Raw genomic sequence first — 14,155 nt, 5'->3', positions numbered from 1 at the left:
ACAGTTTCAAAATGTTGTCTTGACAGAATTGGCTTTATTTTGGCCAGCTGCCTTAAATGAAAGACGTTTGATTTGACAACAGCTTTGATCTGACTGTCAAATTTAAGCTCAGGGTCCACTTTAACTCCTAGGTTTGTGATACTAGGTTTAATATAGGGCGCTAAGGAACCCAGGCCTACAGGCGGGGTCCCAGTGGTGCCTCCAAAAACCATCACTTCTGTTTTTTTATCATTAAAATGTAAAAAGTTCAGAGCCGTCCAGGCCTTTATGTCGTCGACAAGTGACAAGTTATTTATTTATTTATTTAAAATATCATACAGTGCTGTAGTGACCATATGCTATTATTATTATTATTATTATTATTATTATTATTATTATTATTATTATTATTATTATCATCATCATCATCATCATCATCATCATCCTCATCATCATCATCATCAAATCTGTTATTTATTTTTTTTTTCGGCGAGTTCGCCCCGGAACACCTTACCGCTCATTCATGTTTCTAGCGGACCTATTTACAGGTGCACAACAATGTCACTGGCATGATTCTGAACAGCTTTTGACAACTACCTACTAACCGTGTTTAACATGCTGTCAGTGGGAACAGAAAACTATACGTGTTTGCTTTAGATGTCTTTTACTTGATCATGTCGTCATTGAGATTCGACCCCTTCGTCCAAGCGTTACGAGGAAATAAATGTCAAGTCTGATCTCAACGTGACATGGATCAAGCATAGCAGTCATGTGTCGTGCTGTACAGCTGAAGCGTTAACTCTGTAATCAAACTCAAAAATGCATTTAAATATAACGTTCCCCATCCTAGGAGGGGTAAGTTTGTGCTGTGGACTGTCTATCTTAAATGCATCAGTTGTACAGGCATTTGTCATTGACTGCAATTTACCGTGATAACAGTAATTTCCACCAAATTGCCATGGTTACTTTATTAAAGCCTTGTTTAAAGCCACTACTGTTTTCTGAAACCATTTTAAAGACATCTCATACACGTGTGTTAGTGTTTTACAGAATTAGCTGTATATGATAGAACTGTATAACTTCAGTTGTAAGTCGCTTTGGCTAAAAGCTTCTGCTAAATGACTAAATGTAATGTAAATGATAGAACGGAACTCACTCAGCATGGCATCATTCCTTTCAGAGCATCAGACACCTGATGAGCAGATGTTCACAGACATGCAGATGCAGACTGATGGGAAATAGAAATTACAGCATTTATCGAGGTAAAGGACAGTAGTGGATAGTTGCAAGGTTATATAGTGTGTAGTTTTACATTTGTGTCTTACTGTTCACAACTTTTTTTTTTTTTTTAGATGAGGTGAAATCACTTAAAGCAATGATCAGTCCTGACGTCTCAAAGTAAGATATGACGGCCCATTTAAAACTAGTATTGTTTTTGCATGCTACATGCCACAGTTTAGGTGTGGTGTTCCTGGTAAGACACTTGCAAGAAATTAATTGCAAGAAAGCCATGGGTGATTTGTAACCGTGGCTAGATCAGTTAAACTATGGTATTTTTGAGTGCATTTTTACAATTTCCTCTTGAGCATATAAGATTAATGGTCTGTTAACGCAGAATGTTTATATTTTGTTCTTGGCCAGAATTCGTAACATAGGCATCATGGCACATATAGATGCAGGGAAGACCACTACGACTGAGAGAATGCTGTACTACTCTGGCTACACACGTGCTCTCGGAGGTGAGGGGACATTTAGAAAATAAGTAGATCAAAAATGAAGCTGAAATAATAATATATAATTATGATATATTAATAATATAAGTATTAAATAGTAGTATTATATTAAATTATACTATAATATCATAAAGTAACTATCTAATATTAAATATAAGATGAAAAACTTATAAAACTTAAATAAAGAGAAATGTATGTGTGTGTCTCTCTCTCGCTCTATTTGTTTTCTGTGGTATAAGTGTCTGTGTGATTGGTCTTGTTTAGATGTGGATGATGGTGACACTGTAACTGATTACATGGCTCAGGAGAGGGAGAGAGGAATCACCATTCAGTCAGCTGCTGTTACCTTTGACTGGAAGGATCACAGGATTAACCTCATAGACACACCAGGTACAAATGTGTCCCTACAGTGTTGTATTCAATGCAGGGCAAGGGACAACACAGTGAAAAAAAAAATTGTAAAGAAATTTTGAATGCTCACCAATAAAATAAAAGAATAAAGACAGTTACTTACTTTCAAACTTCTATTTATTTATATACAATGATAATTAACTATCTTTCATTTCTCAGGACATGTTGATTTTACTCTGGAGGTTGAGAGAGCTTTACGAGTGTTGGATGGAGCAGTTGCTGTGTTTGATGCTTCTGCTGGAGTAGAGGTTTGACTGATTATTTGTGAACATGATAAATCATAAGTAAATTATGAATTATATTAATGTATACAAATTATTAATTTATTTGAATGAGAATACCACAATATTTGTGTAATGTAAAGCCACAATATTTTTGTAAAGAATATATATATATATATATATATATATATATATATATATATATATATATATATATAATGTATGTTTTATAGAGTTTTTTATTGTGTTTTTGACGTGAATTTCAGGCTCAAACCATGACTGTGTGGCGGCAGGCACAGAAACATCAAATCCCATGTGTGTGTTTCTTAAACAAGATGGACAAGCCTGCAGCCAGGTTATACACACAAACATTTGAAGCTCATTTCTCAGAATCTCTAGAGAATCCATTAACACAAAAATGTGCATGTGTTATTGATCTGAATGAAGGTTTCATCTCACTCTCATTTCTAGCCTGAGTTACTCTATAGACAGCATAAAGACTAAACTAAAGGCCAACCCTGTTCTCCTTCAGGTAACCTTTTAAACATAGTAACCAACTACTGTTATCAATGAAAAGATCCATTCTGAATACTTGGTTTCATTTTTAGATCCCAATTGGCTCAGGGAAGAGCTTTACCGGACTGGTGGACTTGATCACTAGACAGAAAATGACGTGGCAGGGGAGCTCAATTACACATGATGGTTGTACTTTTGAGACCAGCGCCCTTCAGCCCGCAGATGAGCCAGATGTGCTCCAGGCTGTCAGTGAGGCCAGGGCCACTTTGATAGAACAGGTGATGTTTTTCTTTTTCTTTTATTTTTTAACCATAGAATAAATACTAATGCATTGATTGTTATTTGCCACATCTCAAGTGCAGTAGGCTCTTCATTCATCATTTCTCTCTTTTATGTATGATTTACTTTCTCTGTGAAACACAAAAGATATTCTGAAAAATGTGTGGACTCCACTGGCTTTAATTGTATGGAAAACATATATATATATATATATATATATATATGATCTTTTTTTGTATGAATTGGACAGGTAGCAGATCTAGATGATGATTTTGCGGAGCTGCTGCTGGGACAGTACAGTGAAAACTTTGATGCAGTACCTGCAGGGAAAGTAAGTGCTCCAGGTTTCTTTCTCTGTTGATTCAAATACATTTGGCTATTGAATAAACAGAATTGAAATCTAATATCCAGTTGCAGGAGGCAGTGAGAAGAGTGACATTAGCTCGTAAGGGGGTGCCTGTGTTGTGTGGAAGCTCTCTGAAAAATAAAGGGGTTCAACCTCTGCTGGACGCCATCACTGCTTACCTTCCTGCCCCCAATGAGAGGAACCATGACCTGGTGTGAGTACACCATGCCTCAGCCCTCTCATCAACTCATTTTGCTAAAGGAGAATCATCAGGTTATGATTAAATGTATATGTGTTCCTGTCTGTCCAGCCGCTGGTATAAGGATGATCTGTGTGCGTTGGCATTCAAAGTGGTCCATGACAAACAGAGGGGTCCACTCGTGTTTGTTAGGATCTATTCAGGAAGCATGAAGGCTCAGTCGGCAGTGTACAACATAAACCGGAACGGAACGTAGGTTCAGTGAAAATCTGCACTTTTTGATGTATAACTTATATGCAGTTATCAGTTACAAAGACCTAATGCCATTGCAAATTGAAAAAATTTCCTTTAAAAAAAAAAAAAACCTAATAAAAAAGGAAAGAAAGACAATCACTGTGGTGTTTTGACAACAGATTCTTGAATTTCTTGACTTGAATTTCCATTATGACCCAAGATTTATTTTAAAATGATGTCATTTCAGATTAAGTTTATTTTAAGCGTTCCGTTCAAAAACAATCTATTGTGTTTTTGTCACTCCAGAGAAAGAATGAGTCGACTTCTCTTGCCTTTTGCCGATCAGCACATAGAAATCCCTTCTTTGTCTGCAGGAAACATTGCGCTCACAGTAGGACTTAAACAGGTAAACCCAACTTTCTTGGCAGCTCATAGAACTCATGCATTATATAGCCTGAGAAAATCTGCATTATAAACCCTGGAAAAAAAGTGTGTTCTATCATTTTGTGTGTTTCGAGTCAGACTGTGACAGGCGACACCATTGTCTCCTCCAAAGCCTCTGCGGCAGCTGCAGTGCGGCGGGCTCAGAACGAAGCGGAGAACAAGAGTAGCTCGCACAGGGAGAGTAGCAGTCTGGCTCTTGCAGGGGTAGAGGTCCCTGAGCCTGTGTTTTTCTGCTCTATTGAACCTCCTACTCTGGCTAAACTAGCAGGTAAGAACATTGTAAATAGGTCTTCAGCAATTAATTTTCCAAAGTGATTGAAATCTCAGTGTGATTTGTCAAACAGATCTGGAGCATGCGCTCAACTGCTTGCAGAGAGAAGACCCCAGTCTGAAAGTCAGAACTGACCCTGATTCTGGACAGGTAAAGGAGTCATTTACGCAGTGTTTCATCATAAGGAGTGGTTTGTCTATTACACGTTGCAGTTCACATTCAGTTTAATAGTGCTTCCAAAGGCATGCACGTATTTACTTGTTTATGCTTAAGCTTAGTGCTTTGAAAAAGTGTCTTAAACAAAATATTACATTGTTACACACAACCCATCCTGCACCATTTGTTCTACGCACATCAAATACCTTGAATATTGTGTTGAGGAGATTAAGCACCCAAGCCAGAATATGTACAGTAGTCACCATTTGAAGTGGATCCAAACCTAAAATCAAAACCCGCTCGTCTTAGAACAACTTTGATGAACTTTTTTGATCCACTTCAAATGTTGACTACTGTATAGTAACCAAATTATCATCGATTTGGGAGCGTTTTTTGGGAGTAAGCAATTGGCCAAAACACCCTAGTAACCTAGTAGTGCCATAGCAGCAATTAGAAAAAGATAGAAAAAAAAATGTTAATTGTTTATCATACTCCTGCTCTACAATGTATTCGTTCACTTGTATGTGCATAGACGATACTGTGTGGCATGGGAGAGCTACACATTGAGATCATCCATGACCGTATAAAGAGAGAGTACAACATCGAAACTCACCTGGGACCCTTGCAGGTGGCCTACAGAGAAACCATCCTCCAGTCAGCGACTGCCACAGGTGAGGCGAGTGCAAACTCTACCCTCATGTTTAATGAACATGTTTCATGTTAAAATCATATTACAAAAAAAACATTATTATTTATTTTATTTAATGACCCGACATCTGTTTTGATTGTCTGCTTTACTGTTTTATGGTCCAGTGTGACTTATGGTTACTGTATACTTTGTCCTTTCAACAATAAAATGAAAATGAAAACAACTTATATGATCAGTCACATGCCCTGTTTTAGTGAAGTTTCAAAAGGTGGGGGTTAGTAGGATTACCGGTATATGTTTTCATTTTTGTATAAAATAAAGTTGTACAAAAACAACATTCCTATAGTTCTACAAAGAATGCTAAAATGGATTATAATATCAAATAATACAATATTTATTTTGAGTAGTCAAGTATTAGGAAATAGCAGTATGAATGTATGATCATTTCAGACACGTTAGATCGTACTCTGGGAGACAAGAGGCATGTGGTCACTGTGGAGCTTGCTGTCCATGCTCTGATGGAGTCTAGCACTTCCTGTGACGTGGCTTTTGAGGAGGAAGAAAATACTCCACTCTCTGCTGTTCTCAAAGAAGCTGTGGAAAACGGAGTTCAGAGCGCCTACCTCCAAGGTGACAGAAACATATGCTTTAGAGCTTTTATGCCTAAATCCATTTCATCCTGCTACAGTATTTGAGTCTGCAAATCTGACGTCCTTGTCAGCCATATGCCCTTGGTAATCCAACTTCCTTTCCAGGTCCTGTTCTGGGTTTTCCTGTACAGGGAGTTAAGACCGTTATCCAGCGTGTGAGTTTGGAGCCAGGCACTTCTGCAGCCATGGTTTCAGCCTGCGTGTCCCGCTGCATGCTCAAGGTACTCCAACACTATCCTGCGTCTCTTCTCACAGTCACTTTCTCGTATATTACCCCATCTGAGTCCATGTCTTTCTGTCTCAGGCTCTGAAGCTGGCTGGGGGGCAGGTTTTGGAGCCAGTAATGGCTCTAGAAGTGACTGTAGGGGAAGAGTATCTGAGTCCTGTGCTAGCAGATGTAGCCCAGCGACGCGGTACTGTATGCGACATCCAAAGTCGACAGGAAAACAAGGTTTTGCTGGGTACAGTACCTTTGGCTGAGATGATGGTGAGTCTTTCAATAAAAATATTACAATGACACACAAGGTGTCAGGTACTAGCACAATTCTACTGTGTCAAGTAACATTGATAATTATATGATCTCCATGTATAATACGGTCAAAATTTAAGTCTCTCACCACATGATTCCAATATAACAAGGGAACTATGTACACATTACCAATTGTATGTTTTTTGTTTTGCCTCAAGGGCTACTCAACCGTTCTGCGCACTTTGACTTCTGGGAATGCCACCTTTTCTCTGGAGTTATCCAGCTATGAGCCCATGAACACTCAGGACCAGAATATACTGCTCAACAAGATGGCTGGACTGGCTTGAAGCAGTAACTGTCACCAACTGAACTGAGCATTTACACGGACACAAATTTCTATTGCTCTGTGATTTGGCTGCTTACATATGGTCTAGAAGATAAATCTTGGACCCTAGCCTACATATGGACATACCCTGCTCAGGCCACATCCAGAGACCTAATGGGATTTTTTTTTTCTCTGATGGAGGGAACAGTGTAAGGTAGAACTTGCTTACTGGTTTGTGTGTACATGTACATAAAATATACCAATAATTTGATAAAACAACGCAATCATAAATCTTTTATTTAAATATTTATTAAACCCTTACAAAAAACCTAGCCTTGGAAAATTATTAAAAAGCAGACCTCATTTCAAAAACTTCAAATTCCATAAAATGTATTCACAAGAACATTCATTACAATTTTATAAAATTTAAGCCTACAGAGGAAATCCAGATGTACAATTAATAATAATAAAAAAACAGTAATCAAAACAAGTTCTGCCAGTATCTGGCTCAGTGCATACAACAGCAAATCATAGTTACTGGAATCAATAACATGGTTTTATCTTTTTTAATTTGTCCTTTTATTCCCTTTAATTATCTAGTGTCAGCTGAATGTTGAAGTTCATTGACCCCTGTATTCTTGACGGCAGTGGCCAACAAATAGAGGTTCTGCAGGTATGCCTCTCCTGATGGTGAAAAAAAAAAAGGGAAAAATATCAAAAATATGCCAGTACAAATGTTATCTGCAAAAGCAAATTCAATTATTTTTACTAAGACTATTAAATACTTTTTACATTTTCAAACCCCCCCAACCAACCCAGAAGAAAAATAATATTATAATAAATAAATCTATAATTAAACAAAAGTAAAGGACATTAAAGTTTAGTGAGGTCACTCCACTGCTGAGCATCATAATTCTTACATAAATGAATAACTGAAAAGGTATGTTGTAAAATGTATTAATCAAATAAGGTGAAATTGCATTAATGCACTGGTTCTCAGAGTCCTGGGGACCCACTGCTCTGCACAGTTTGCATGTATCCCTTATTTAACAAACCTGATTCAGATCATCAGCTCGTGAATTGAACTGAACAAGAGAGACATGCAAAATGTGCAGAGAATGGGGTTCACAGAACCACTGCATTAATGAATTTGCCATTGTCACAGTTTAACTCACTTGACCATGCGGCAGCGATGCTGGACCAGACGATTATAGGCATTACCCACGTCTGTCACACTTTTATCGCTCCATAACCTCTCAGCGACAGCACTGGCTCTTGGCCTGCAATGGCACAAAAACGGTTAATTTACATAATTCCAAGTAAATACTAGGTTTGGTTTCGGTTTTGGCACAAGCTCCTAACTTTATATATTTATAAGATAGGAGATGCAGTTAATTAACCACTTGTTAGTAGCAATATTACACGACATGTATAATGGTTTGTCTTGGTGTTGTTGGTACAGTTGAGTAATATCATACCAGAGTCGAGGAGTGAGGTTGGTAGCATCCACATACTCTCCCCAAAGACAAGCCTCTCCACCAATCACCAGCTTCTTCTGTGCGTCTGTGCCTGTGGGAAAAATAAGTCACAAGTGATAAACAAAAAAACAAAACATTTTAAACAACATTGTACTAAAAGCGGTCCCTGAAAGCAAAGAGCTGATCCTGTTTGAGTCCGATCTGTGTGTCGAACACTCCTATATCTGAATACCTGCAGACAAAGCAAACCATTTAAACTGTTTGAGACTGAATAGACACGTAACTGTCAGTGTGTGCAAAGTTCCATAGTCACATGACAAGCATGTTTGTTTGCATATCCAAATAGGTCCCTGACAATGTCATTGCCATGACAGCTTTGGACCCAAAAAAAAAAAAAAAAAAAAAAAAAAAACTGATGATAAATTGAAAAAGTGAGAATATATGTCATAACTTACATGACTTTTTTTCAGGGCAAAAACCAGGTTGAAATGTAACAAAAAGTATAGTGATTGAAAAGGTTATTAACAACCATACATGACCCTGGATTTTTTTTCAAAATTGAAGTTTACACATCATCTGAAAGCTGAATAAGTAAGCTTTCCATTGATGTATGGTTCGTTAGGATTTGGTCGATATACAATTATTTAAAAATCTTGAATCTAAGGGTTCAAAAAAATAAATAAAAGCTAAATATTGATAAAATCACCTTTAAAGTGGTCCAAATTAATTTCTTAGCAATGCATATTACTACACAAAAATTAAGCTTTAATATATTTACAATAGGAAATTTACAAAATATCTTCATGGAACATGATCTTTACTTTATCTCCTAATGGTTTTTGGCATAAAGAAAAAAAAAGTCAATAATTTTGACCCGTAAAATGCATTTTTGCCTATTGGTACAAATATATTCCAGCGGCTTAAGACTGGTTTTGTGGTCCAGGGTCACATATTTGATTGAAACTCTAAAACTGACTTTAACCCCAAGTTGCCAACCAGGCATATCAAAACCAATCAAACATAATTCAATGGTCAATACATGTGTGAACAATGAATAACTAGAGTTTCTAAATGACTGGGTTTTAAACCACTAGAGTAGTGAACTAGTGCTGCTAAATTAAAATAAAAATTAAGAAACTGACCAGGGAAATTGAGTGGCTCAACTTTGTAGTAGCGTTGCCAGTCCTGTCCATAGCTAATGTAGTCCAGGTACCAAGGGGCAGATAGAATGGTTGTAAATCCTGCCCGAGTCACATTCTGTAGCTCCTCCTCCATCTTGTTCCCCATCCACACCTCCACCACAGTGTCATCCTTCAGCTGGAACATGCATAAAGCACATCATGTGCCCTGATCAATTAGTTTTTTGGGGAGGTATTTTATTCATATGGCAATTTAGTGGTGTGTTAGCAGTGGCTTGTGAAAAGGCAAGCATGCAAGTCAAGCTATTTGTGATTAGGAAGGTTAAAAGAAAAGTAGATGAGGCTTTGATTTGAAGTCACAAAGCATTTTGGACCTGAAAAATTGTCTTCATTTGTGTATAAAATGTGGTAACTTTGAAAATAACATCATGCCCGTAATATAACATTTATGGATTTACATTACTTCCCAACAGCACAAGCCCATCAGCACAGATAAGAAGAGCTGATCCTTACCTTCACTCCATTATCAAACACTTCCTGCCACACCATGTAGCCTTTATTGGTAGCAGCCACAATATCAAGTAATCTGTTTTCCAAACATGAATAATACAAAATGACATTTATATTTTCACTTACAGTTATATTCTTCTGGGGAAAAAAATATAATTATTATCTGTAACTTATACTGTAAGAGCACAATAGGTTTATTTCTTGACTATATTAACGCTCTTACCTTTGAATGTAGAACGACTCCAGTTTCCTGTAGTCTGTGCCAAAGCCCTGCTGCGCCATAAACTTCTGAATATCAGGATTGGACGCCCTACAGAAACAATAAGTGGAATGAAAGCATAGCCTTAACTAAATCAAATACAGAAAGAGAAACAAAACATGCCCTTGCACAGTAGGCTGTCATTTTCAGTTAGAAACTAACTTTTTTTTTTTTCATTCTGTATAGACACTCAATGTCCAGTTTCAGTATTTTTTTATCAAATAATTTTGTGATAAAAGAACGTGATATATGAGATAAGATTATTGCCATTATAATATTAAGGGAAACAAAGCTCCTTTTTTCTTACCAGCAACTGAAGTCAACCTCGTCTCCCCCCAGGTGTATGTAGGCATCAGGGAAGACTGTGCTGATCTCTTTAAAAAACTGTGTCATGAATTCATAAGAGGAGTTTAGGATGGGGTTCACCGGCCCAAATGTTCCTGAAGGACTAGAGCCACGGTAACAAGGTGTTAGCAGATCCTTTATGCCTAAAGGAAAGAGCGAACGAGAGAGAAAACATTTGTCACATTAATCAGTACCTGCAGTTTAAATGTGAAATGTTCAAACCAACAAGACTTCAGTTAAGGCTAGAGTACTCTACACAACTTCTTTATATTGGTCTCCTAGCAATAAGGCATGTTTATTATGTCTGTTTTCACTAAATGTCATCAGTAGTGCAAGAAGCCTAGTATTTTAAAAAGATTTTCAAAGTTGTGCAGTGTATTCCAGCCTTAAATTAGACTAAACCAAAAAAATATATAAAGCGGTCATGTATCAAGTCCACCAACTGACCGTTGCCCCATGACTCTGTGTGTCCTGGGGTGTCAAACTCAGGGATGACACGGATCCCCCTCATTCGGGCAAACTCGATGACCATCTTCACATCAGATGGAGTGTACACATGCGTGAATGGGTGATAGGCTCCCTGTCAATCACAAAACAAACAGGAAAAACATGATCAGTACTCAATGATAAACACTTTCCAAGTTAGACTTCAGAAGTTCTATGACCTAATTGTTTGGTTTAGAGGTGAAATCTCGACACTAAAGGAAATTACACAATGTACTACAGTGGTATAATCATTTTGTGGTAAAACTTCATGCCTTACCTTACGCTTCCAATGCAGCAAATAACAAAAGTAGTATATGAGAAAAAGGAACTATTTTTAAAAGCAAGCTTTGTTGCATTTGTTGCAGTGTAACTATAGCTTGATATGCCTACTTGAGTTCTTCTGTTTACATGATGTTGGCCATCACCCTTAGTGATCATGTAATTCTACCATTTCATATTCTGCATAGCTTGGATCTAAAACAAAGTCAAGGGCTTCACATACTCACCTTCTGACTTAACTCGGGGAAGGTACGGCTCATGTAAGGAAACGACTGATCGTCCACAATGTGCCAGTGAAATACATTAAACTTGTTCATCGCCATAGCTTCCTGTCAAAATTAGACATTTTATTACTGAATGCTGTGGGATGAAAAGCATTTCAAAACCAACAACAAAAAAGAAACCTTGGATGGTCTTTGCACATACATCCCCTGTTATGATCATGTGACTCGAGTTTAATTCTAGGTCGAAGCTTTATATCACCACTGTTCACTGACTGCAGTTTTTTCCAGACAAACCTTGTGATGAGCGTCATTTTGTCCTGTGTCATCAATGAACATAACAAACTTGACTTTCCAGTCTCAAGTAAAATAAGTTCCTTGAGCTATTTAGCAGACAAGTCTTCTAATAAGGAAACTGAGCATTAATGCATGTGTTTAAGTAAAGCCTATCATTATAAAACATGATTTCAGCTCACCAAATTGGCCAAAATGACTTTGAGTGGCAGGAAGTGGCGAGACGAGTCCAGGAGTATCCCCCGATGGGCAAACCGTGGGAAATCTGATATTTCTGTCTTATTGATGTTGTTCTGATGAAATTAAAATATATATATGTTTTGATTTTAGAAGAGCTTATTGTACATAGAGTACATTGATGGAAAGTGTTAATATTTAAAGCCTCAATCAAGTGCAACAATCAAAATAAGGGTCTGCTTCAAACTTACGACTCCATAATCATCTTCATAGACCAGCTGGCTGAATGTTTCCAGTCCTTACAACAATATGAGGAAGTTACTCTCTGATGAAATCATGAGTTACGAAAGCATGTTACAGTATATAGATATGATAAATACTGCAGTTTTTTTTCTCTTAAGGCAGGATGGCACAAAATCAAGCTTTGAAACAACACTTCACATTTTTAGGAAAGGACAACGCCACTGATAAAAATGGAAATTAATTTCTAATACAGTAAAAACAGTAACATTGTACTGAAATTGAAAATACTGTTCTAATTTAAAATAGCTGTTTTAATATGTGTGTGTGTTCAAAGGGGAAATATAAATGGGAGCTTGTTTACTGCCTTTATTGTACAGCTCCATTGAGAAGTTCGGCTTACCTCGCAAAGCTCCCCATACATTAGCAGCTTTCAGCACAGCTGAGGGTTCATCAATCGACAGCGCATCTACACAAAGAGAGCAACACTTGACACAATTCACACGAAACCAATGAATTCACAGGCTCAAGCCCACAGTTTGAATTACATATAAATGAAGAAGTGACTATTCAGTTGCGGTTTCTATGAAGTAGAAAAACTGTTAGCAAATTTGCATGAGTCAAATGTTACTACATCTAAAAAGAGCTCTGGAATCACGTTAATACGTTAACCCGATTAGATGTCAATTATTGGATTAGCCGATCGTTCATTGGATTAGAGATCATTGAGGTTACACAAAAGCGGAAGGGAAATACTCACATGACTCGTCGGTTTGCAGACTCGGGAAACCGTCACACTCCGGATCAGCTGACGTGACCCAAACCTGAAGCTCCACGAGATCGGAATCATACACTTTCTTTCGGCTCTTCTCGGGCTTCTTCAGGTCGCCAAACATGTATTCAAAATATCTGCAAAGCAAAGGTCAGTTGAAGCCAAATGGATCCTGTTTACGGATCCTGACACGGAGCACACTTGTTAAAGCTAAACGTTAGTCTCTTTTATAGCACAATACCTGCACAAATATGAATAAGGGACTGTGCAGTTCATACCTGCGAAACGCATTCTCGAGTAGACTGCAGCTCGGTCCGGCGGAGGACTGTTTCGAGTGGACGATTTGAAATCTGGCAGGGCTGAGTTTAAAAGCGACGGCGGACGACTGGAACTTCTGCGGTAGCGGCCAGAGAGCTATTTCATCCACCTCTTTCTGCTTTACAACAAAGTCGCCGAAGAGCCACCCGTTGCAGACGGCTACCGCCAAAAACAGCGGCGCAAATTTGAGCAGAGCATACATGGCTGTGTTGAGCGCCGTGCGGGCAGCGGACTTCTGCTTTTAGTTCGAGCGGAGGAGTGTGGATATTGTGCTTTGAATTCGGGGCGGTGTTTACCTCAACTCAAGTCATGGGACCTACCGAGACGCCACACCTCCTCGAAGTCTTAAGTGAATTGCACAGATTATGATTACCAAACCTCATCCGTTATCTGTAGATTTGTCTCGAGGACAATGAAGGTCAATGCCTAGATAACTTGCAAAACAAGTGGCTTAGGCAAACGATCTGACCTGAACAATTGTTCCAGGTTTCAACACTTACGATCAAAACAGGAGCAGACTGCATATATTCCAAACATATCACGAAATAAAAACATTATAATAGCATGACTGATAGCTAAAGGCATATTTCTCGAATACTAGGGGAGAGTGGGGTGAGCTGACCCAGATTTGACTTAGGCAGTGTTTAATGCACTGCCTAAAAGGCCACTGCTTCAGGTGTGTGTGTGTGTGTGTGTTCACTACTCACTGCTGTGTGTGTGCACTCGGATGGTTTAAATGCAGAACACAAATTCCG

The 14,155-nt window shown here is 38.1% G+C and overlaps 2 protein-coding genes across 2 annotated transcripts; one reads left to right on the top strand and one right to left on the bottom strand.

The window, feature by feature from the left end:
• The first annotated feature begins 509 nt into the window (after positions 1 to 509).
• LOC128005907 (ribosome-releasing factor 2, mitochondrial) lies at positions 510 to 7,173 on the top strand. The gene is made up of 20 exons (XM_052592704.1): positions 510 to 834; positions 1,160 to 1,241; positions 1,332 to 1,377; positions 1,621 to 1,718; positions 1,977 to 2,102; positions 2,283 to 2,371; positions 2,611 to 2,699; positions 2,816 to 2,876; positions 2,953 to 3,138; positions 3,390 to 3,470; positions 3,551 to 3,699; positions 3,796 to 3,936; positions 4,225 to 4,324; positions 4,441 to 4,630; positions 4,707 to 4,783; positions 5,322 to 5,460; positions 5,889 to 6,068; positions 6,194 to 6,309; positions 6,393 to 6,575; positions 6,776 to 7,173. Exons 1-20 carry the CDS (start codon positions 799 to 801, stop codon positions 6,902 to 6,904), a joined length of 2,298 nt encoding a protein of 765 aa, XP_052448664.1. The 5' UTR covers positions 510 to 798; the 3' UTR covers positions 6,905 to 7,173.
• A 264-nt stretch (positions 7,174 to 7,437) lies between these two features.
• On the bottom strand, positions 7,438 to 13,662 carry LOC128005939 (beta-hexosaminidase subunit beta). Its single transcript, XM_052592706.1, has 14 exons — positions 13,361 to 13,662; positions 13,071 to 13,219; positions 12,714 to 12,779; positions 12,322 to 12,368; positions 12,076 to 12,186; positions 11,606 to 11,707; positions 11,061 to 11,193; positions 10,576 to 10,756; positions 10,233 to 10,319; positions 10,013 to 10,085; positions 9,503 to 9,677; positions 8,361 to 8,451; positions 8,058 to 8,162; positions 7,438 to 7,566 (listed from the first exon to the last, which is right to left on the bottom strand). The coding sequence occupies exons 1-14, from the start codon at positions 13,600 to 13,602 to the stop codon at positions 7,503 to 7,505; spliced, it is 1,626 nt and encodes a 541-aa protein (XP_052448666.1). The 5' UTR covers positions 13,603 to 13,662; the 3' UTR covers positions 7,438 to 7,502.
• Positions 13,663 to 14,155: the final 493 nt, after the last annotated feature.

Source organism: Carassius gibelio, chromosome A5 (assembly GCF_023724105.1).
Source record: "Carassius gibelio isolate Cgi1373 ecotype wild population from Czech Republic chromosome A5, carGib1.2-hapl.c, whole genome shotgun sequence".
In the NCBI taxonomy this organism is placed as follows: Eukaryota; Metazoa; Chordata; class Actinopteri; order Cypriniformes; family Cyprinidae; genus Carassius; species Carassius gibelio.
This window is presented reverse-complemented; position numbering and strand designations above follow the sequence as displayed.

What these genes read in the sequence shown, in the direction of transcription:
- LOC128005907 (XM_052592704.1), top strand. Translation starts at nt 799, where the DNA reads ATGCATTTAAATATAACGTTCCCCATCCTAGGAGGG. An exon ending in CTGACCCTGATTCTGGACAG is followed by an intron (nt 4,784 to 5,321) that starts GTAAAGGAGTCA and finishes GTATGTGCATAG; the next exon opens with ACGATACTGTGTGGCATGGG. An exon ending in TGTCCCGCTGCATGCTCAAG is followed by an intron (nt 6,310 to 6,392) that starts GTACTCCAACAC and finishes TTTCTGTCTCAG; the next exon opens with GCTCTGAAGCTGGCTGGGGG.
- LOC128005939 (XM_052592706.1), bottom strand. Translation starts at nt 13,602, where the DNA reads ATGTATGCTCTGCTCAAATTTGCGCCGCTGTTTTTGGCGGTAGCCGTC. An exon ending in CACAGAGTCATGGGGCAACG is followed by an intron (nt 10,757 to 11,060) that starts GTCAGTTGGTGG and finishes TCTTTCCTTTAG; the next exon opens with GCATAAAGGATCTGCTAACA. An exon ending in GAGGTTGACTTCAGTTGCTG is followed by an intron (nt 10,320 to 10,575) that starts GTAAGAAAAAAG and finishes TTGTTTCTGTAG; the next exon opens with GGCGTCCAATCCTGATATTC.